Source organism: Hyperolius riggenbachi, chromosome 2 (assembly GCF_040937935.1).
Source record: "Hyperolius riggenbachi isolate aHypRig1 chromosome 2, aHypRig1.pri, whole genome shotgun sequence".
Taxonomy (NCBI): domain Eukaryota; kingdom Metazoa; phylum Chordata; class Amphibia; order Anura; family Hyperoliidae; genus Hyperolius; species Hyperolius riggenbachi.
The window spans coordinates 26,428,315-26,453,130 of record NC_090647.1 but is presented as its reverse complement, the minus strand read 5'-3'; the positions used below and the strand labels follow the sequence as shown (position 1 = coordinate 26,453,130).

At 46.7% G+C, this 24,816-nt stretch overlaps 1 protein-coding gene across 3 annotated transcripts in view; it reads left to right on the top strand.

Moving 5' to 3' along the window:
* SLCO2B1 (solute carrier organic anion transporter family member 2B1) overlaps window positions 1–24,816 on the top strand; it is a 191,017-nt gene that overhangs the window by 124,900 nt on the left and 41,301 nt on the right. For all 3 annotated transcript variants that reach the window (XM_068266579.1, XM_068266580.1, XM_068266581.1), the window contains exons 8-9: window positions 10,648–10,753; window positions 23,895–24,059. In XM_068266579.1, the coding sequence (XP_068122680.1) occupies window positions 10,648–10,753; window positions 23,895–24,059 (271 nt within the window). The remainder of the gene's footprint in view (window positions 1–10,647; window positions 10,754–23,894; window positions 24,060–24,816) is intronic.

Sequence of the window (24,816 nt, the reverse complement as noted above, 5' to 3'; positions counted from 1 at the left end):
GCAGGAAGGGGGTATTGGGCACAGCGGCGGGGAGGGGGGGTCAGACTGGGTCCCCCATGTGTGCTCTACCTCCAGCTTAAGCTCAGCAGGAAACCCCCCCCCCTCCTCCTGCTTAAGCACAGTAGCAGCCGCCACTATTAGTAAGAGGCAGCGGGCGGGGATGACTAACCTCGTGTTCCATCGTGCGTTCCACTGTCTGCACACTGTATTGGTGTAATTTGCCTTTTTAAAACAGAAGGAAATCTGCAATAATTCAGCTATAAGTGAACATTTGTGGTTATCCACAATGCACTGCTACTAAATATGAAAATTACCCCTTTCCCCCCTTGGTAAGCCAAGCAAGCATCCAGAGCCGCTGGTGTATAGCAAGCATATAGCTTTACATTTTACACAGTCATATCAAACCCACATGTAGACAGCCTGTTTCAGATTTTTGGTCCTCATCAGTACATGGCAGGGATTGATACGGCTGTATGAGATAGGGCTTAGACCAGTACAACAGAGTAACCAAGCAGCTCAGGGTGACCCAAACCACTCGGAATGTATAGGAGGATAAAAGGGACCAAAAAGACCTCCTACTAAGAAAAGCAAAGCTTGGTATAATTTGCCTTCCTAAAACAGAAGGAAATATGCAATAATTCAGCTATAAGTGAACATTTGTGGTAGTAAGCCAAGCAAGCATCCAGAACCACTGGTGTATAGCAAGCCTATAGCTTTAAATTTTACACAGCCATATCAAACCCACTTGTGACAGCCAGTTTCAGACTTTTGGTCCTCATCAGTACATGGCAGGGATTGATACGGCTGTATGAGATAGGGCTTGGACCAGTACAACAGAGTAACCAAGCAGCTCAGGGTGACCCAAACCACTCGGCATGTATAGGTGGATAATAGTGTTTTCCGGATCATGAACGATTCGGATCTTTGATCTGAATCTCTTTTGTAAATCGAATCATCCGGATCATCAAAATGAACAGATTCGGATCAAAAGGGGTGGAGCCAGGAGCGGCACGCCCTCCCCTCTCTCAGCGGGCAGCGGGGTCCTGGAAGCAGAACGGAGATGGATCGCTCAGTTGGAGGGGAGCCAGCCTTGCAGGGACAGGTAGTTGGGAGAGGGGACATGGGTGCCACTGCCAGATATGTGTAGAGCACACATACTGGCTATAATGTGCTGCTGATTATATGCTGGCTGTTGTAGTTGTGAACAAATGGGAAACTTTTGGCTGAGAAGCACAGCTCAGTAACTCTGCAGACAGCTTGGAACACAGGCACTGTGATTGCTGTGCAATATGATCCTCCTGCACTGCTCTAAGCAGCTGCACTTATCTTCTCCCTAAATTTATGATGTGTTCCAGGTGAGAAAAGGGGAATGCTTTCTTTCACTGTGAGACGTTTGCATTCAGAGTATACAGATGAACATATAGGTGAAATATATGTAAAACATATGATTGCAATTGGGTATTTTGTGCAAAAAAACATTTCTGCTCTCTGCTCACCCCTCTTCGTTCACCTCCTCCCTTCTGTTCACTCCCTGCCCGTCTCTGTCCACCATCCCCCCTTCTCTATCTGTCCACCCCCCTCCCCTTCTCTGTCCATCCACCCACCTCCCCTTCTCTGTCCGTCCACCCCCTCCCATTCTCTGTCCGTCCACCCCCCTCCCCTTCTCTGTCCGTCCACCCCCCTCCCCTTCTCTGTCCGTCCACCCCCTCCCCTTCTCTGTCCGTCCACCCCCCCTCCCCTTCTCTATCTGTCCACCCCTCTCCCCTTCTCTGTCTGTCCACTGCAGGGAAAGTCCCGTCGTGCTAGTCGTTTCACCCCCCCCCCCGCCCCCAATGCTTCCCTAGTAAAATGATCCGAGATTCGGATCAAAGATTTTTTCAATGATCCGATTCGAATCATCCGAATCATTGAAATGATTCGAACTTTGCATCTCTAGTGGATAAAAGGGACCAAAAAGACCTTCTACTAAAAACATCAAAGCTTGGTGTAATTTGCCTTCTTAAAACAGAAGAAAATCTGAAATAATTCAGCTATAAGTGAACATTTGTGATTACCCACAATGCACCGCTACTAAATATGCAAATTATTCCGTTTCACCCATAGGGCTCGATTCACAAAGCGGTGCAAAGTGTTTGCACGCCAGTGAAAAGCCCCTTATCACGCCTAAACTCACTTTAGGCGTGATAAGAAGAAACTCGCGCGAAGTGCGCGCGCAGCACCCGACGCTTCGCGCAAAGCTCCCATTAAACCCTATGGGACTTTGCGCGCGCTCTCACGCGCGTACGCGCGTACGCGCGGTAACTTCGCGCGAAGAGCAGGAAAAAGCGGTGATAACTCAGTGGTGAAAAGGTCATCACGCCTAAAGTCTTTTAGGCGTGATAACTGGGTTATCACCGCTTTGTGAATCAAGCCCATAGTAAGCCAAGCAAGCCTATAGCTTTAAGTTTTACACAGTCATATCAAACCCACAAGTGATAGCCTGTTTCAGCCATTTGGCCCTCATCAGTACATAGCAGGGATTGATAAGGCTGTAAGAGATAGAGCTTGGACCAGTACAACAGAGTAACCAAGCAGCTCAGGGTGACCCAAACTACTAAGAATGTATAGGAGGATAAAATAGACCAAAAAGCCCTCCTACAAAAAAAAAGCAAATCTTGGTGTAATTTTCCTTCTTAAAACAGAAGCAAAACTGCAATAATTCAGCTATAAGTGAACATTTGTGGTTACCCACAATGCACTGCTACTGAATATGCAAATTATCCCTCTTTGCCCTTGGTTTGATATGGCACTACTTCTTCTTCTTGCTTGGACCAGCCCCTTCTTCTTGCTTGGACCAGCCCCTTCTTCTTGCTTGGACCAGCCCCTTCTTCTTGCTTGGACCGGCCCTGGGGGCAGGGCGCTACTTCTTCTTCTTGTTTGAAGGTTTAGGCACTTACTCTATTATATATATAGATAGATACTTACTAATGTTTTACAACACTTATTACGAACGTAGTTATATTTATATCATCGTTATAAAGAATATTTTCAGATTTTATTATAAGAACAAACCATAAATGAAGGTTATTCACAATAATATACAATTATAACAATTAAACATATATTATTGTTTTTTTTAATAAGCGCAATTATAAGTTTCACTTTTGAAACAGGGAAGATTAACGTTTTCACAATTGCCGATTTCATAAACATTATTTAATAATTTATAATTTTGTAAAACATTATTTGTAAACGAAATATAGCACACTATTTTTATAAACGCTATTAATGATTAATTATTAATTAGCGTTTACACCCCGCGACCTTTTTGTCCGGGCGCCCTTTTTGTACGTACGCGCCATCTCAAGCCTCCAACAGTAGCCAATACTCCTTTTCATTTGCCTTCTTCTTCTTTCCAGCAGCTAACCTTTTAAAACCACCCCCAGTAGCCAAAACCCTTGTGTGCCCTCCACCAGGTATAGCTCTGGTGACTTCCCCAACCTGCTAGGCTGCAGTTCTGCCTCCCCATTGGATAATACCTCTGGGCTCTATACTGTAAGTCCTTTGTCAAATATCACTTCCTGTTGAAATATGAGAAGCCATTCAGAATCTAATAACAGAGTCAATCGGGAAGTAAGAACTATACTTCTTCACACCAATATAGATACGTACAATGGTGCTATTTCTCTTTTCAGGGACTTGTTGAAAAAAAAAAAAAAAAACTGGGACTGTCCCCAGACGTCAGTAATGAAGCTAATTCAGTTCACAAAATCACTCAAGTCATGACGCCTGTGACCAGGGCGGAGGAGGAAGTGGTGCAAACAAAATATTATTCACTTCCTTTATTTTTTGTTAGTTTTTTTTTAAAGGAATGCTGCTTCAAAACAAATATCAAAACTTTGTGTCACTGTTTTCCAAAATAAAGCCGAAACTGCTACAGATCCTGAATTTTCAATCGACGGATGTTAAACATAGTTAGATAGTTTGGTTGAAAAAAATACATCTGTCAAGTCTAACCACAAGAGAAAGAAATATTTTTTGGACTATAAAACACTCCTAGGTATACTGTATATATATTTACCATACCAGTGATGGCTAACCTTTCAGAGGCCGAGTGCCCAAACTGCGACCTAACATCGACTTATTTATCTCCGAGTGCCAATGGGGGGCGGGGGGGGGGGGGGGGTTGCGGTGCCGAAATATGGTCGTGGTCATGATATTGTATGGGCGGAGCTAACGTAATGATGTAACAGTGAGGCATAAGAAAGCAGTGTTTCCGCCATGATGTGGTGAAACGAGGATTCGCATCATGGGTGTGCAGAAACTGTATGATGCTATTTATACCCGCCGTAACCCCAAAGCAGCAAATACAGCAAACTATGACCATTAAGGGCTCATTTACACTATGTGCTGCGCTGTCAGTTTTGACGCAACGCACATAATGTAAGATTCATATGGTAACATGAAAGTCAATAGACTTCCATGTTACCATTCACACTACAGGTGTGCGTTCCCATGCGTTACGTTGTAACGCATCTGGGAACATTTTAACGCACAACGCGTACGTTTTCCCGATGGGTGCAGCTGCCGACGTTCACGCTTTAGTGCACCACAACGTGCATTCCGTGCGATCCCTGTGCGTTGGCAACGCATGCATGAAATCGCATTCGTGCATACGTTCTGTAGTGTAAATGAGCCCTTAATAATAAATGCAGCAACAGTTACCCCAGACACCAGAAAATAAACGCAATGTGTGCAACATTTCAGCAGAAAATAATGCAATGTTGGTAACATTTCAGCAGAAAATCATGTAATGTGGGCCACATTTCACCAGAAAACAAACGCAGTGAGCCACATTGCACCAGAAAATAAATGCAGTGGGCCACATTTCACCAAAAAAATAAACGCAGTGGGCCACATTTCACCAGAAAACAAACGCAGCGGGCAGCATTTCACCAGAAAACAAACGCAGCGGGCAGCATTTCACCAGAAAACAAACGCATTGGGACACATTTCACCAGAAAACAAACGCAGTGGGACACATTTCACCAGAAAACAAACGCAGCGGGCAGCATTTCACCAGAAAACAAACGCAGTGGGCAGCATTTCACCAGAAAATAAACACAGTGGGCCACATTTCACCAAAAAAACAAACGCAGTGGGCCACATTTCACCAGAAAACAAACCCAGCGGGCAGCATTTCACCAGAAAACAAACGCAGTGGGCCACATTTCACCAGAAAACAAATGCAGTGGGCCACATTTCTCCAGAAAGCAAAGGCAGTGGGCCACATTTCACCAGAAAACAAATGCAGCGGGCAGCATTTCACCAGAAAACAAACGCAGTGGGCCACATTTCACCCAAAAAACCCCAAACGCAGTGGGCCACATTTCACCAGAAAACAAACGCAGCGGGCAGCATTTCACCAGAAAACAAACGCAGTGGGACACATTTCACCAGAAAACAAACGCAGTGGGCCACATTTCACCAGAAAACAAACGCAGCGGGCAGCATTTCACCAGAAAACAAACGCAGTGGGCCACATTTCACCAAAAAACAAATGCAGCGGGCAGCATTTCACCAGAAAACAAACGCATTGGGACACATTTCACCAGAAAACAAACGCAGTGGGCCACATTTCACCAGAAAACAAACGCAGTGGGCCACATTTCACCAGAAAACAAACACAGTGGGCAGCATGTCACAGGACATAAACACAATGTGGCAAAACATTTTACTAGAAAACAACACAGTGGGCCGCATTTCACCTGCAAAAAAAAGTAATGCACTCACCTGACAGAAGTCTTCTCTCTCGGCTGGGCTCTGGCGCGCATCTGCCCCGGACGTTCCTCCTGCAGTCTCCCGCGCTGCCGCTGACAGGCAGAGTGCAGGGCTACGGGAAGATGGCGCCCAAAGCCCTGTACTGGAGACACAAATAGTCTTTAGTACAGGGCGTCGGCAGCCATCTTGCCGTAGCCCTGCTCTGCCTCCCGGGAGACTGCGGGGCTGCGAGATATGAACTGGTGCGGCGGCGTCTAGTGGACGCTGCGGCCAGTTCATAAGCAGCGGTGGCGTGTAAGCAGATTAGGCTACGCGTGCCAGGCCCGGCACGCGTGCCATAGGTTCGCCACCGCTGACCTGTACCATAAGATGCACCTAGATTTAGAGGGCAACAACCAGGGGAAAAAAAAAATCTAAACCTGATGCATTCATGGTCAAGGAGCGTCTTGTAGATTTTCTCCCCCAATTATTGTCCTGCTCCTGTCCCCCTCAGTGTCCGCCCACTGTCCCCCTTAGCGTCTTCCTTGTGTCTTCTTCCTGCCCCCCTTGTGTCCTCCTTGTGTTGTCATGTTGTCCTACATGTCCTCCTCCTGTCCCGCCACTGTCCTCCTCCTCTCCCCAAGTGTTCCCTTCCTGCCCCCCAGTTTCTCCCTTTGTGTCCCCCTCGGTGCCCCCTAGCTGACTTTTTCTTCCCACTTTTTTTAAGGGAGAAAGGGTGCATCTTATAGTCTGAAAAATATGCTATGCACAAATGAGGTACATTTCTCTCCTGCACTCTCACATATATCCCAGTAGATCCAGGGGAAAGCAAAAAAGCAAAAACCCTTATAAGGCTTGGGCAAATTAACCTTTAAAAGGAAAAAAAAATCCTGCCCAACTCCAGGATGCTGTCAGATAAAACCCCTGGATCAACTCTCCCGGGAACTACTTAGCCGTGGATGTCCTTCAATGCAAGGAAAGCATTACAAACCTCCTTTAACCTCCCAGGCGGTAACCCCGAGTCAGGCTTGGGGTGGAAAAAAAGAAGCCAAGAGCAGAAATCCTGAGCCTGACTCGGGGTAGCCGCTGGGAGGTATATGCAGAGCCTGCGCACAGCCGCATTTGTAACTCACCTAACCCGGATCCAGACTCTGGCAGCCATTCTTCTCCGGATCCTCAGAGACTCTCAAACCTTCTGGTGAGATTGCCGTCACTCATCATGACGACAGACGGCAATCTCACTATAGGGTAAGAGTGCCACCCGGTGGACGGAGGGAGAATTGCAGCTCTGCATTCAGGGGAGGTGAGTAATAGTTATAGTCCGTATAGTTATACTTAAACAGCCTAGTGGGTATCGTGAATAATTTACTGCATTTTACTATATGTCACTACAGGGCCTCTTTAAATTATAAAAAGTTATGTAGTTACGTAGTTTGCTTCGTGGCCAATACCCTCCCTCTGCAGGCAGCTTCCCCTCATTGGGAAAACCACCGCAGTATATTCTATTCTGAAGCGGGGCTTTTGCGGCTGTTTATTATCTCTATATTTAGCTTTTATTGTAGGTTCCGTGTCGCGAGGACCTTTTTATCTCAGTAAACTCCCCTGGCGTTCATTCCTCCTCTATCTGCAGCTACCCGGATCATCTGGAGGAAGGACAATGCTTGGAAAGTCAGGGGGTTCCCGCAGAGGACCTGTTTAATTAGTACATGGCTGGCGGGAGGCATAAATATGCAAGCAGAAGATTATATATCAGGGTTGTATAAGGAAGGAAAACAACAGGCTTGTGTGCCAAGCGCTATGCGGACGTGGATAGGCTGGTGTATAATTACGCTATAGGAACCCAACGCACACACAGCTTCACCATCCTCTTCACGCTTACAACCAACTCTCCGAACAGATAAATTAGATCGAATTGGCCAAATGTAGAAGGGTGGGATGCTGCAGATCAGTCAGAGATGGATTAAAGGACACCCGAAGGTGAAAAGAAACAAATGAAATAAACAATTGTATCTATCCTCCTTCTCCTAAAAATGACTTTTTAAGATATTCCACAGTTTTATTTTTATATTTAAATTTACTTTTTACGTTTTTACTGTGTTATGGTTTTTGCTCAATGACACATTCATTGAAGTATGCCAGAGCTAAAATCTATGAACTATTGATCCTTTTTATCTTTTTCCTGCCCTCAGAAGCCATTTTCTGCTAGAGAAGTGTTTTATAGTAGTAATTTCCTATCAGTGAGGGTCACGCTGTAGTCACTTCCTGTCTGAGTCAGGACTGAGTCAGCCACTTACATACCTGATATTTAACTCTTTCAGGCAAGAAAGAAAAAAAGGAACACAGCATAGTTAATTGTGTGCTAGGCACTGTACATACACATGTCTATCTCATCATGTCACCTGTCACCTCGGGTATCCTTTAAGATGCATTGGGGCCCTAGGCAAGATAGTAGATTTGTGTCCTTTTGGTAAGCTGAAGTGGAGAGGGGTCAGAGAAGGTGGCTGGAGGGCCCTTAGCCACCCACATGGCCCCAAGCACCTGCCTAGCTTGCCTGGTGGATGGGCCGGCTGATCCTGAGATCAGTTATAAAATATTTTATTATCAATCGGATATTGTAGCAATGGTCGATGGGCACAACAGATTTATTCCATCGGAAAAGATCAGATTGTTTTCATTGTTTACCCATCGGTGGTAAAATGATCCAATTGGCTATTTATTTATGGTTTTCTTTGTTTTTGTTAATAAAGTTTTCATTGTTAATAAATCGCTTCCTGCAGCAGGCTTGGCACCAATTTCCGCTCACAACCCATGGATAGCATACAATAGTAAACGTTAGATTGGTCACTTCGATTCAATCAGCGTTTATGGTTATGATTAATGTGCTGTGATCAGCTCTGTGTAACTTAAAGTGAACCTGAACTATTGCACAAGACAGAAGGTAAACACAGAGAAATGCACCCTGTATGTATTTAGAGAGTTTAGCCCGTCTAATTCCCCCTGATCTGTGACTAATCACAAGTTGTAATCTGACGTCTCCCCTGTGTCACATGACTGCCAATGGCAGATAAGCCCATTGAAAAGCACAGTAGGTTAATATGTCTGCTTCCATGAATCAGGAAGTAGAAATAGAGCAGATTTATTTTAGGATTTGTATCAGCTGCAACAAAGAAATGTTTTTCTTTATAGGTTATTATGCTGTTGTGTATCTTTTAGAGCAGAAAGGAAGTTCTGAGTTCAGGTCCACAAGGGGCTTGATTCACAAAAGAGTGCTAACTGTAAGCACGGCCGGTTTCGCACGAATTTTCACGCGAAACGATAATGTTTTCACGCGCAAACGGGAATTTTCATGCGAAAACAATATCCATTTCGCGCGAAAATTTGCGATTGCGCGCGATGCGAAAATTTAAGCAAAAACGGACGTGCTAACAGTTAGCACTCTTTTGTGAATCAAGCCCTAGGTGAGAGGGGATATGGAGGTTTACATATTTATTTCCTTTTAAATAATGCACATTGCCTGGCTGTCCTGCTGATCCTCTGCCTCTAATACTTTAAGCCATAGCCCCTGAACAAGCATGCAGGTGACTATGACAAATCTGACAAGATTAGACCCCACTGACCAGAAAAATCTGCAGGACAGCCAGGCAACTGGTATTGTTTAAAAGGAAATAATAAGCTTCCCTATGTTTCACACCTCTGGTTTCTTTGAACCCATTAGCATCTTCAATAGAGTTATCTGGTTTGAGATAAGTGCACGGCTTTTGACCTCAGGTCAGCAGAACTCGTTGTGCTGTAAATTCTTGGAATGCTTTGATCTCTCTCTCTCTCTGCTAACAGGAAATATACAAACTGAAAGCAGAAGCACTCTGTTATTGTCTCACACTGCCCCCTGGTGACAAGTGGCCATAAATACACATTACAAACAACAGTACTAATTAGAAGCTAGGAAATACAACAAGTAAGAAATAAAGTGCTAAAACAAATTGGCCTGGAGCACTTGCAAGCCTCTAAATAAATCTCCTAAAGGGTTAACTATCCCATGCCCCCCCCCCCCCCCCCCTCCCCACATGGTGCCATGTGTGCGCTGGCCCACCCCTCTCCCCCGGCACAGCACACAATCTCCCCCCTCCCCCGACCTTGCAAAGTCGGTTGGCAGCGGAGCATCATATTGTACCTAGTTCTGGTGTTGTGACAGGTCCTCTTCAATGATGCAGCCAATCTCCTAGCAGCATCCAACACTGTGAGCTGCTATATGATTGGCTGCACAGCGGCTACACTGAAAAGGAAGTGAAGAGGACCTGTCGCGCCGCTGGAACTAGGTACAGTATAATGCTCCGCTACTCTGCACCCCAGGACCGGCCTGCTCGGCCTCTGGGCTCCCACCGTGGCTGCGAGAGTCTCAGGGGCTATTGTTACACCCCTGATTCTGGCCATTTAATTACAATCTCGGTTTTCTGATTGGTTTATTTATGGACCATAAAAGAAAACTGTACCATTAATGGCCACCTGAAGTGGACCTGTTATTTCCAGTCAGGAACAGAAAAAAGTTGTTTTGAGGCCATGAGAGAGGGAAGACGACACAACGTGCAGCTTGGAGACAGACTGATCCAATGCAGCACGTCCACTTCCAGGGTGCATAACATTAGCATAACATTAGCATAACATTTGCATGAATTATTGACGTCTCGTTGACTATCCCTAGCTGTCATGAGGCAGAACAATAAAACATGTCACAGAATGTCACCCAGTACCGTCACTGGCGGCGCCACCTGGCAGCTGAGGAGGACACATCGTGGTCACGTATGACAAACAACCTTGACATTTTCCTCTTTAACATTACATTCCCGCGAGCACTAACGAGTTTTTCCCTCCATTGGGATTTCACTGAATATTTTCCTCTCTTTTCTCCAGGAGGCCGCGAGCGAGAGCGCCGAGGAGAGCAAGCCTGCCCTGATGGACGCCTTCAAAAGCAATCCCGAGCCCAACCAAGCCATCTCCCTGGGACAGTTCATCAAAGGTGGGTCACTACTTCAGCAACCAATCACTGTCCCCAAAACTGCCTTCCGGGGCAGAGTCATTGGAGGGGTCATGTAAGGGCAAGCCATCCTTTCATCAACCAATCACTGTGCCCAAAACGGCCTTCCGGGGCAGGGTCATTGGAGGGGTCATGACAGGGCACAAGCCATCCTTTCCTCAACCAATCACTGTGTCCAAAACGGCATCCAGGGACTGGGTCATGGCAGGGGTCATGACAGGGCACAAGTCATCCTTTTATCAACCAATCAGTGCGCCCGAAACATCCTCCTGGGGCTGGGTCATGGCAGGGTCATGTAAGGGCTTAAGCCATCCTTTCATCAACCAATCGCTGTTCCCAAAACGGCCTCCCGGGGCGGGGTCATGGCAGGGCACAAACCATCCTTTCCTCAACCAATCACTGTGCCCAAAACGGCCTCCCAGGGCGGGGTCATGGCAGGACACAAGTCATCCTTTCATCAACCAATCAGTGTGCCCGAAACGTCCTCCCGGGGCGGGGTCATGGCAGGGGTCATGGCAGGGCACAAGCCAACTTTCATCAACCAATCACTGTGTCCAAAACAGCATCCAGGGTCATGGCAGGGGTCAAGGCAGGGCACAAGCCATCAGTTCATCAACCAATCACTGTGTCCAAAACAGCATTCAGGGTCATGGCAGGGGTCATGGCAGGGCACAAGTCATCCTTTCATCAACCAATCAGTGCACCCGAAACATCCTCCCGGGGCAGGGGTCATGTAAGGGCACAAATCATCCTAAAGAACTGATCTTGATTCGTTGAATTTTTTGTTCTTTGTGCCCTTACTTGGGTCATATCAGTCCATAGCAAGCACTGCTGGAAGGTTGGTAAAATGGATCAGTGCATCAGCACTATCACATGACTGGTGAGTTGTCACAGTGCAGTCACATGGTCTTGTTGTGTACAGGGCTCCTGTGTCAGTGACCCGCAAAGGGAGTGTGACTCACGATTGGCAAGAGATCACAGGCAGACAACTCCCTGGGTCAACGTCACCAGTGGGTGTCTCCCTCTTCCCAAATGTCCCCAATTAATGCTCACTTTATTATCAGGGCAGGCATCATGGTGAATTCATACCCTATACTCATTTATTTGAGTCTTGGATATCCTGTAGGGGGTGCAACTGATGCAAGTACGTAAATCCACTCCTGAATCCTGAAATAGAGGAGTATACTAAAAGTTCTGTTTCTCTTTCTTACACTGTTGAAGTTCTGCTCTGTGAAATCATATAGAATGCTGAGTAGTGTGTAAACTGCAAATAGTAGAGAATGAGGCAATGTTATAAAAAAAAACTCTATATAACTGAAAACAAAAACAAGGAGAATATTTTCTTTGCTACTAATATTCTAGTAATTATCTGTACTACACAACCAATTCATTATATCATATTTTTTTTTCACTTCAGTGTCTCTTTAAGGCATTTTCTCTCTTGAGATATGATGCAACATTCCGTTCGATAAAATTCTGTATTCCAATTGTCTATAGAATCATTTCATGTTGACTTTCACCACCAAGCTGTGATAGCTCTTATCACGGTCGCGGTAGCGTTTTGCGCGCGCTATAACGCACGTAACGATTTTCACACGCAGATGTGAATTTTTGTACGAAAATTTGCAATTGCGCATGAAAACCATTACGTACGTTATAGCGTGTGCAAAACGCTAGCGCGACCGTGATGAGAGATATCACAGCTTGGTGAATCAAGCTCACTGTGTGGTTTTCTGTACCATTTTAATTTAAAAAAAGGATTTACTTACCTGGGGCTTCCTCCAGCCCCTGGCCGCCGTTCTGTGCCGCGCTCCGCTCCCAGCCGGTGGCCCGGAATCCCTTCTGGTGCAGATGCCGACCTCGCCAGGTCAGCATCTAATGCACCTGCACGAGCACCGCTCGCAATCGCGCTGACGTGATCACTCCAGACCACGTGAGCGGCAATCGCGCAGGTGAAGTAGATCCCGGTTGGCATCTGTAATGGAGGGGACCCCGGGAGCTGTGGAGTGGGCACAGGACGGCTACCAGGGGCTGGAGGAAGCCTTGGGTAAGTAGATTTTTTGTTTAACTCCTCACATCTGTGCTTTAGCGGTAACCCACGAGTCAGGCTCGGCCCGGAAATCCTTAGCTCAGAGCAGTAACTTTGAGCCTAACTCCGGGTAGCCACCAGGAGGTGAATGCAGAGCTCTGAGCGCAGCGGGCTTTGTAACTCACCTCCCTCGGGATCCAGATGCCGGCAGACATTCTCCTTCCTGTCCTCGGAGGCTCTGCATCCCTCTGATTGTCATCTGTCGTCATGATGAAAGTCGGCAATCACACTATAGGGTTGCAGCGCCACCCAGTGGATGGAGGGAGAACTGCAGTTCTGCTGGATCAGGGGGAGGGGGGGTTTAATATGCCGGGCTGCAGCAGATCTCACTATAGTAGGATTTTTTTCCCCTGTTTTATGGGTCTAAAAGTGTGAGAATAAATTGCACCAGTTTTAGACTCTAAAATCCGGAAGTAACCATATCGCCAGGGAGGTTGATGGTACCCTAACGGCGAGCAGTTCCAGTCTGTAGCATCATCAAACCCCTTCCTGCAGATATACTGAATCTGGCCTTTGATACGCAGAAGCAGGAAGTGATTTCAACATCTGTGGCTCATGTGGTATTGAGCTGAATTGAGATCTACAGATGAGATTAGTTGCAGCTGACATCATTACTCAGAACTGGGGAGTGCCCTCTGCATGTGGGGACACATGGCGGTCCTGTGTGTACGGGGATTCTCAGAATCAGAGTTACTGGCCAATAAAGTAATTTGTTACTTTATAAGCTGTGTGGAGCGTGCAAGAGCCTCGTTCTCAGGCCTGGATTTATACTTTTTGTGCCCATCCAAGTACCGTATGTTATGGCTCCTTTCTTGTGCATCAGTGCCCCTTCCATTCCATGTGCAGCCCCCTCTTCCATGTGTATCATCCATGTACAACAGCCCCCTCCCATTCCATGTGCAGCCTCCTCTTCCATGTGTATCATCCATGTACAGCAGCCCCTCCCATTCCATGTGCAACCCTCTCTCCCATGTGTAGCATCCATGTACAGCAGCCCCTCCCATTCCATGTGCAGCTCCCTCTTCCATGTGTAACATCCAGGTACAGCAGCCCCTCCCATTCCATGCTCGGCCCCCTCTTCCATGTGTAACATCCCCTCCTATTCCATGTGTAGCCCCCTCTTCCATGTGTAACATCCATGTACAGCAGCCCCCTCCCATTCCAAGTGCAGCCTCCTCTTCCATGTGTAACATCCATGTACAGCATCCCCTCCCATTCCATGTGCAGCCCCCTCTTCCATGTGTAACATCCATGTACAGCAGCCCCTCCCATTCCATGTGCAGTCCCCTCTTCCATGTGTCACATCCATGTACAGCAACCCCTCCCATTCCATGTGCAGCCCCTCTTCCATGTGTATCATCCATGTACAGCAGCCCCCTCCCATTCCATGTACAGCAGCCCCTCCCATTCCATGTGTATCATCATACCTCCCAACTGCAACCCCCTCTCCCTTGTGTATCATCCATGTACAGCAGCCCCTCCCATTCCATGTGCAACCCCCTCTTCCATGTGTATCATCCATGTACAGCAGCCCCTCCCATTCCATGTGCAGCCCTCTCTCCCATGTGTATAATCCATGTACAGCAGCCCTCTCCCATTCCATGTACAGTCCCCTCTTCCATGTGTATCATCCATGTACAGCAGCCCCTCCCATTCCATGTGCAGCCCCTTCTTCCATGTGTATCATCCATATACTGTATCCCCTCCCATTCCATGTGCAGCCCCCTCTTCCATGTGTATTATCCTTCTATGCAGCCCCTCCCATTCCATGTGCAGCCCCCTCTTCCATGTGTATCATCCATGTACAGCAGCCCCTCCCATTCCACGTGCAGCCCTCTCTCCCATGTGTATAATCCATGTACAGCAGCCCTCTCCCATTCCATGTACAGTCCCCTCAGCCATGTGTAACATCCATGTACAGCAGCCCCTCCCATTCCATGTACAGTCCCCTCAGCCATGTGTAACATCCATGTACAGCAGTCCCTCCCATTCCACGTGCAGCCCCCTCTTCCATGTGTATCATCCATGTACAGCAGCCCCCTCCCATTCCATGTGCAGACTCTTCTTCCATGTGTAACATCCATGTACAGCAGCCCCCTCCTATTCCATGTGCAGCCCCCTCTTCCATGTGTATCCTCCATGTACAGCAGCCCCTCCCATTCCATGTGCAGAGAGAGATTTAAAGTGGAGCTAAACTCTTGCACAGGACAGAAGGGAAACTGAGAAAAATGCACTCTGTATGTATTTAGAGAGTTTAGCCTGTCTAATTCCCCTCATCTGTGACTAATCACAACTGTAATTTGGTTTCACAGCCGTGTCAGCTGGCTGCCACAGCAGAGCAGCTTTTCTGTAAGCACAGGATGTTAACCTTATGTCTGCTTCCGTGAAAGCTGGAAGTAGACACACTGCAGATTTATTACAGGATTTGTATCACCTGTAAAAAAGAAATGTTTTTCTTTAATCACTTCAGGCTTTACCCCCCCCCCCCCCCCCCTTCCTCCCTCCAGCTTTAAGGCCTCGCTGCAGGGCCGCACACACAACACAGCACACAAGTGACCCTCTCCCCTTTTCTCCCCACCAACAGAGCTTTCCATTGGTGGGGTCAGATCACCCCCAGCATGTTTGTTTATTTTATTGTAAATATTTGTTTCATTTATTTCCTTTTAAATTTGTGTATTTTTTTTTTTATTTTCTCTTCTCCCCTCCCTCCTTCCGTCAGCCTATCAGTGCGATCGGCTGTGATAGGCTTTTGTGCCTCTGGAGGGGACAGCCGGGTCACAGGGCTGTCCCCAGTACAGTGCTGCCTTAGATCGCAGCGCTGTATGGTGTAAATAGATGGAGGTTTTGCCATCTAACAGTCTCCTAGTGACGATCGCCATGGGGAGGCTGATGGCGGAGCGGGGCTTCGTCACGCATGCGGAGATGCGCGCGCATCGGTGTGCACAATATCCTGCAAATGCCTGCCCCAGGACTTGACACCAATTGGCGCTAGGCGATCCTGGGGCTGCCGCCCTGACCACGCCCATTGGCGTTAGGCGTTCCCCAGGTGGTTAAATGTTATTATGCTGTTGCTTATCTTTTACAGCAGAGAGGAGGTTCTGAGTTGAGGTCAACTTTTACTGTAATGTTCCTGGTTTCGGGCCGGCATCAGAAACACTTCCTATAGCTATATATTGCTGTATAATGTTATGTAGCCCCGCCCTCCATTGATGCTTAGCCTAGGCTATTTAGATATGCGGAATTTTCCTCTTGGAGCATTCTGGGAGACCAGGTACATTTTGTACGGGCTTCACAACTCTCAGTAAAGTAACATTCCACAGAGAACACCTGACAGGACTAAAGATGTAGTGATACATGTCAGAATGTAAATCAGGGAGAGGGTGTACAATGGGGGAAAACTGACTAAATCATTTATGAATGAATATTGAAAAACAAATAAGCAATTTTATTCATTACATTATTTTGACTACAGCTCCTCTGTAAATAGCCGTCAAGAATCCTGGACAATGGAGATTATAAACGTGGCGATCGTTTAACTGAACCCAAATATTACCGGTACCTTTGTAAATCTGTCAATCTGAAAAGTGCCTTCTTCATAAGAAAACCCGCAGGGTTCCGTCAAAGCGTTTCTGATAGCCAAGCAAGATATCACAACTCCCAATTTTTTGAATAAAGAAAGAAGGACACTTTAAGGCATCACATTATAAATCGCCAAACGCTATCGCAAGCACTTAGCGATTTATACTGTAATTTTTATGCGCCTTTCCCACTACTTTTCGCTTCGAAAATCGCTTTTATAAGCACTTTTGCTCAGCGATTAAGATTTTCACTTCCTGACGTCAGTCAGGAAGTGAATTCTTTGACCTAGAAATGAATAAATACAATGTATCCTCTATAGCAGGCATGGGCAAACTTGGCCCTCCAGCTTTTGAGGAACTACTAGTCCCACAATGCAATGCAGGAGTCTTACAGCCACAGTCATGACTCATAAAGGCAAATGCATTGTGGGACTTGTAGTTCCTTAACAGCTGGAGGGCCAAGTTTGCCCATGCCTGCTCTGTAATAAAAACCCCTGTGTCCCTGCGGGTCTCCTGTCCCTGTGTAGCTGGTCCGTGCTTTTTGCTACTGTGCATGTGCGCAGCACGGACTAGCTACACAGAGACAGGAGGATGGGGCCAGGGAGCCAGGCGGGCGGCGTGTGAGCGGCCGGCCAGGTGTGCAGCAGGTGTGCACGTGCAGTAACATGCGGCGGGCGGCGAGAAACAGACCCTAGAGCCCGTCTTTAAACGGGCTTCTGTCTGCTAGTTTATTCATGAACGCGCTCGGGAAATCGCTATACAAATCGCGTTTTCAAGCGCTTTGCGATTTCCCTATACCTTCCATTGAGCCAAAGTCCTCAGAAAATGGTACAGGTAGCACATTTGCAATTTCAAAGAAATCACATGTGAACACTATTAGAAAATCACTGCACGAGTCCTTTTAGGACCATTTGCAAAATCGCCGGCACTTAAAAAAATCGTCAAGCGCTCAAAGGGCTTGATTCACTAAACCGTGATAACTCAAATATCCCACCTTATCAAAGTTAACACGCCTTATCAGAGTAGCATAGCGAGCGCTACAAACTTATGCCTGCTAATTGTAAATGGCACTCATCCTGCCCTGAGCCCCTGTGGGTTCGTAGCGCTCGCTATACTACTCTGATAAGGTGTGATAACTTTGATATATTTGATAAGGTGTGGTATTTGAGTTATCACGTTTTAGTGAATCAAGCCCATAGTATGAACAAGCCCTTAGACCCGTCCTTGCCACACCTCTAACCATGCCTAGCCACGCATATCAGGCCACACCTCTAACCATGCCCAGCCACACCCCTAGCCACGCATATCATAAAGAATTAATGAGCACAAGATTTGTCATTCAGACCACACTGTCCCTTTCTATCATCATTAGTTTTATTTCAGATTAACATTTGGAAGTAAGAAATACATGAATTTTAGAGTTTTTTGAGTAGAAAAATACATATATTAACAAAGATCTTCTCTACATAAGTCTTGAAAGAGGGACAAATGAGGAAGAAAGAGGGACTGGGTTCCCAAAGAGGGACTGTCACTCAAAAAAAAGGGACAGTCGGGAGCAAGGAGATAGGCAGCCACTCAATGCTGGAAGTCGGCAAGTAATTATAACTTTCTAATAGAAAATGATCTATGGACAGTGTAGTTCTGACTAAATAGTCTCTATACTTAAAGGGATACTGTAGGGGGGTCGGGGGAAAATGAACTGAACTTACCCGGGGCTTCTAATGGTCCCCCGCGGACATCCTGTGTTGGTGCAGCCACTCCCCAATGCTCCGGCCCCGCCTCCGGTTCACTTCTGGAATTTCTGACTTTAAAGTCAGAAAACCACTGCGCCTGCGTTGCCTGTCCTCGCTCCCGCTGATGTCACCAGGAGTGTACTGCGCAGACACAGACCATACTGGGCCTGCGCTGTGCGCTCTTGATGACATCAGGGGAAGCGAGGACAAGGCAACGCAGGCGCAGTGGTTTCTGACTTTAAAGTCAGAAATTCCAGAAGTGAACCGGAGGCGGGGCCGGAGCATCGGTGAGCGGCTGCGCGGGCACAGGATGTCTGCGGGGGACCATTACAAGCCACGGGTAAGTTCAGCTCATTTTCCCCCGACCCCCCTACAGTATCCCTTTAATGCAAAGGAACTATCTATGCATAAGACACAGGCTGACCTTGGGCATGAATGGTTAAATCCATCACTAATCCCAGATCCTGGAGGAGGTAATATTATTCACCTCCTGGCAATGTCATTGCTGCTCAGGGAACAGTGACCAGCAAGGCACACGCTTAGCTCAGCCTTCACAGCCCCTCCTAAGATCTGTACATCAACGTGAGAAATCACCGAAATAAATCTCCTGACATTGAGAGGTATTTCCAGCGGCCATGAGAGAGTGGGAAGGAGATAGATCATAGAAGCTGACATGTATTATTATTATTATTATATATTTATATAGCACTGACATCCTCTGCAGCACTTTACAGAGCACATAGCCATGTCCCACTCCCTGACTGTCCTCAGAGGAGCTCACAATCTAATCCTGCCATAGTCCTACTGATCCTCTGCCTCTAATGCCCTTAGCCAAAGACCCTGGAGAAGTATGCATATCAGATGTTTCTCACAAAAATCTGACTAGATTAGCAACACGCTTCTTTCAGGGGTGTGATTCAGACACTACTGCAGCCGAAGAGATCAGCAAGACAGCCAAGCAACTGGTATTGTTTAAAAGGAAATAAATATGGCAGCCTCTTATCCCTCTCACGTCAGGTGTCCTTGAAGTTGTAATAAATGCCTGAACTGGGACTTTTATTGCAGAATTTTCAATTAATGATCGCCCACCACTGGTCCACCTTACTATTTCTTTAGAAACGGTGTTACCCTCCTCTCTGTTCCAGCTCGATTGATGAAAGTGGCGTCCCCCAGCAGGAAGTTTCCCCTGGAGTGAGCAGAACCTCCCTGTCCTTGTGCCGTTTCTTCTCCTCTGCCAGCGCGCTATTTTTTGATGGTGACGTGTGAGAAGCGGTGTGACGGCGGTCTCGTTCCCGGGGGAAGCAGCACACTTTCATCCTAACAGTTCAAGAGTGCCCAGTGCCCTCCGCGCGGCCCTTCTCGGCTTTTTATTACCGCAGATGGTGCCGCAGCCCCTCGGGGCGCGAGGTGTAAAGATACTTTTAGCAGATCGGAGAATTGTTCAATTAATGCTTTTCCGCGCGGTGGGGAGCTGGTCGGCTGTGTGGCGCGTAGAGGGATTCTCGTTCCCCCCGCCCGTTCTTTACGCGGCCAAACTGGGGAAAATACATCTCAAAGTCAAAAGATTTGTTTCAGCGATTTCTCACTTTGACGTAATGATCTGTCGAGAGACCAGGGACACCGAGTAAGCATGTGCCGGGCGGGTCGCCGTTCCCAGAGCAGCAATGACATTGCCACGAGGTGAACCATATTAACCCCTTCTGGACCTGAGATTTCTGATGTTCATAACATTTCATTCAAACCTGTGTCGAAATGTGCTTCATATGCTAAAGTGACCACCTTAATAATGACCTCCTTACATATATTTTATAGACCATTCTACACCCTTAAAATGTTTTTTTTTTCCTTTTTAACCACTCTGCGACCGCCTAACGCAGGATGGCTTCCTTGTTCCTCCGCCAGGCACGGGCACGTGATCTCACGATGCGTGGGATTAGCAGGGAACGAGCGCTCGCACACATGCCCTGCAAGAGGAACGGGAAGACGGCTGTGAACAGCCTGCCAGCCGCAATCGGAGCTGGCAGGCTGTTAGGGGGACAAAAACTGGTAATTTTCTTTTCTACAGCGCTGCGATCTAGCGCAGCACTGTACAACAGGAGACAGCTCTGTCACTAAGCTGTCCCCAGGAGAGGAACATAATCAAGTCCGGGGTTATACTAGTGCTGGATATCAGGGGGAAGGGAAAACATTTAAAACATAGACATTTTTATTAAAAAATAAACAACAATAAAATGTATAAACAAACAAACATCACAGCAGCAATCAGATCCCACCAACAGAAAGCTCAGTTGGTGGGCAGAAAAGGAGGTAACATTCATTTGACTGCTACGTTGTATGGTCGAGTAATAAACTGTTAAACCTGCAGAGTGCTGAATTGTAAAAAATTGCCTGGTCACTAGAGGGTGTAAGCCTGTGGTCCTCAAGAGGTTAATATCCTGTGTGGCTTATTAGGTAATGAAGCCTCTCACAACCCTCCCCTGCCCCCCCCCCTCCCCCCCAACATCTCACCAACTTGCGTCCAAGATCTCAAGGGCTCCTGGGAGCTCCTCTTCAGGAGGCTCCCAGAATCGCAAACATAGAAATATTTGCATTTTTAAAGCAACCACGTAATGTAAGGAGAAAAGGTAGAGCGAGGTGTGTGCAACAATAAAGCAAGTTTGGTGCTATTAATTTTTAAAAGTATGAACATTTATTCAATCCATAAACCAATATATTTAAAAACAAGACCCCATATGGAACGGCCGTCCACCCACTGCAACCAACTCATGCACACAACATGCAACCTAGTACTGATCACCTAGTGTGATCCAGGGCCCTGATCTAACAATATAACCTGGCCCGGTTCACAATGGCCAGAAAGTATATTCCAAGTGTGCAGCCTCTGTGAAGCAATCAGTTCAGTATCAGAAAAAAGGCAAAAGATTATAAGCAGCACACTGAGTAAAAAACTTGGATATATGCATATGCAAAGGAGGAGCAAGCATTAAGGCCAGAGCCAGAGCAAAGGATGTGCAGGATTCATGCAGCAGTACATGTAAAGCACTGTATTCAGAGTATCAAGACAGGCATGAAGGGACCCGTATACTATACCACTACAGATGATAATATGATTGGTTGGATAGCCAGCGTGTTAGGATCCAAGGCCTAGTGCAGATCAGGCTTCAGGCAAAAGAGTTCAATCGTGCAAGCAAGGAACTGAATGATGTCCATGGCAGGGTCCGGATTAGACTTCAATGCACCCGACGAGGTGCACAGGTGATCCAGCAGGTATGCAAGCCGTCAGCCGAGCGGTGTCAGTCCCTACAGCGTCAGACACATGAGAGAGTCAGCGCTGGCCAGCATGGGATCCGGTGCTGGTGGGAAGCTGGGCACACCAAGGCTCCAACCATTTTTAAAGCAAACCTGAAACAAAAAAAAGTATGATATAATGAATTGTGTGTAGTATGGATAAGGAATAATATCTCATAGTTTTATTTTCAGTATATAGATTTTTTTTAAATAACATTTCATCATATTGTCACAGTTTTAAAACCACACACTGTCATTTAAGCTATAAAACAAAGCAGAAATATGACCCTTTGAACTTCCCTGCAGTAAAACCTTATCTCAAGCTGTCTCTGAGGCCTTTTTGAAGCGATCCGTAAACCGCTTCCGCCTGTGAAAACGCTTGGCCAATGTATTTCAATGGGATGGTGCACACCGGCGGTTTGCGTTTTTTAGCAAACCGGAAACGTGCCTCCTGCTGCACGTTTGCAGAAGTGTTTTTGCCTCAATGTAAAGTATAGGAAAAGCTCAAACCGCTCTGAAAAACGTTCGATCAGAACAGTTTTCCAGGCGTTTTTGTTACAGAAGCTGTTCAGTAACAGCTTTTACTGTAACAATATATGAAATCTGCTACACAAAAATGCTCCAAAAACACTAGGCATGTTTAGAAAACGTCTCTAAGGCCCCATTCACACTAGAGCGTTTTGCGGCGATTTGTATCCTGCACCATTTTCAGGCGATTTCCCGGCGATAGCGTTTAGTGCTATAGAAGCGCTAATCGCATTCGCCGGGAAATCGCCCCAAGTGTGAATGGCGTTAATCGCCAAAAAACGCCAGAGCAAAACGCTAGCAAAAGCACTAGCGTATTGCGTTTTGTAAGTGTAAATGGGGCCTAAAAATGCCTAGATTCGCTCTGAAATCTGCTCCAAAAACCTCTAGCGTTTTGAGGATCTGCTAGCGGTTTTGGTGTGCACTGGGCCTCATTGTTTCTTGGCTGTTTAAAGGGAACCTGTAGTGAGAGGGATATGGAAGCTGCCATATTTAATTCCTTGTAAACAATGCCAGTTGCTTAGCAGCCCTGTTGATCTTCTGGCATAAGTAGTGTCTGATGCAAAACCCTGGAACAAGCATATGGCTAATCCAGTAAAACCTGAATCAGAGTTCCTGATCTGCTGCATGCATAGTTCAGAGTCTGTGGCTAAAAGTATTATGGCCCATACTCACGGGCTACAATTGTCGCCGCAATTTGCGGCGCACGCGTGTTGCGGCGACAGGTCGCCCGTGAGTATGCGGCGTTGCACGGGCGCGCACCCCGAACTGTCGCCCGTCGCTGATGTCGCCAGGCGATTATCGCGGTCAATCGCCTGGCGACAGTCGCCACCGCAACTCCGCCGCAACTGTCGCTAGTCCGCGTGAGTACGCGGACTAGCGACAGCAACATAATTGCAAATAGACGGTGCTTCCGGCGGGGGGAGGGACAACAGCGACAGCTTCTGCCGCATCAGTTGCCAGGTCCCTCCGCCGTGTGTATGCGGAGGGACCTGGCGACGAGCTATCGCCGGCATGTCGCGCACATGCTCCCGTGTGCTAGCGACATGCCAAAAATGTGCCCGTGAGTATGGGCCATTAGAGACAAAGGATCAGGGGGACTGCTTGGCAACTGGTATTGTTTAAAAGGAAATAAATATGGCAGCCTCCATATCCCTCTCCCCGCAGATTCCCTTTAAGTACTTCAGAAAACAGGTCTGTAGTAGACCCAGTGGGTCGACTAGCTCAGAGAAGCTCTTTTGCATAGATAGCTAAGAAAACGAACTAATACGTTTTTATAACTTTAAGATGGTAGGCTGTATTTAATACAGCAAGCCACTTATTAGAAATATTCAACATTGGGTGAGGTTTATCTAGGTAGCATTGTTGTATTGTCTATTTATAATGCCGTGGGTGCAATATATTCAAAACTGTGTGTACTCCGGTTCCTCTCTAAAGTGTACCTGAGATGGGGAGGGAGGAGGGGGCAAGGGGACTTTTCCATTGATATGCAGAAATGGGTCGTGCGTTCACATCTTAAAGAGGCTTCCCCTGTCCTCCTGCACTAGAACCCCCAAAGAGCGACCTCCTTGCGCATGCACGCCAGCTCTGTTCCGATCGGCTTTCTTCGGCAATAGCCAGCTGGCTCGGCCTTCGCAGTAGCACAGATTCGATCTGACCCGGCTACTGCCAAAGTAAGCTGAGCAGGACAGAGCTAGCGTGCATGCGCAAGGCAGTGATATGCGCCAACAAGCGGACTTTCAGGGGTCCTATTGCTGGAATGAGACTTTGGAGGAGGCCTGGAGAAGCCTCTTTAGGATCCAGAGACTTCCCCAAGGTAAGTAACCCATAGGGGTATGTTTAAATCTCACAGTTACCCTTTAAGATAATTGTAATTTTAAGCTAATTGTAAATTATTATTTTTTTTTCAGTTTTTCCAAAAGTTTTATTGAGGACATTGAAGAACCCGATATTTATTTTGGTGGTTTTGGCTCAGGCAAATCTCTCTGCCATGGTCTGCGGACTGGCCACGTTCATGGCCAAGTTTCTGGAGAGACAGTTCACCCTCACCGCCTCCATGGCCAACCTAATGCTTGGTGAGTACCAGGAATATGGAGGGAATATTTTGGACCCCTCGGGGGAGAACCTCAAACTCTCGAACCATTCGTTATTTCTAGCCTGTGTTACACATTACATGATGCAGAAGTAATTTTAGAGTAAAATAGTAACTTATAGCCAAGAAGTCGGTAAATCATTAAAATAAGCTATTTGTAAATACGTCTATCTGCATTATCTTGTTCTAATTTCCCGGGTATTTATTTCTCTTCTCTACTGTATATCTTATTTCTGCTTTCATTCATGTCTGTTTCCTGACTTCCCTTTGTTTCATTTCTCCTCCCTCCTCTCTTTTGTCTTTCTTCTATTCAATCTCTTCTCTCTCTTCCACTTCCCTCCCCTCTCTTGTTTATTTCATCTCTTTGTCCTCTTCTTTCCTCTAATTAATCCCATCTCTCTACTCTTCTTTATTTCTCTGCTTATTTCATCGCTTCTCTCTCATCTTCCCTTTTCTCTTCTCTGTATTTCATCTCTTCTCTCCTTTATTAATGTTGCTTCTCTTCTCTGTCCTCTTCCTTATTTTTCTTCTTTCTCTCTGTCACCTCTTCTTTCTCTTGTCCTTTTCATATTATCTCTCCATTGCATCTTGTCTCTCTTACCCGTGATTCACCGAAAATAAGACACTGTATTATATTAATTTTTGCTCTAAAATATGCGCTAGGGCTTATTTTCAGGGGATGTCTTATATTTCTCTGAACACACAAGTTCCTGTGCTGTGTGTCCTCCCGCCTTCCCCAC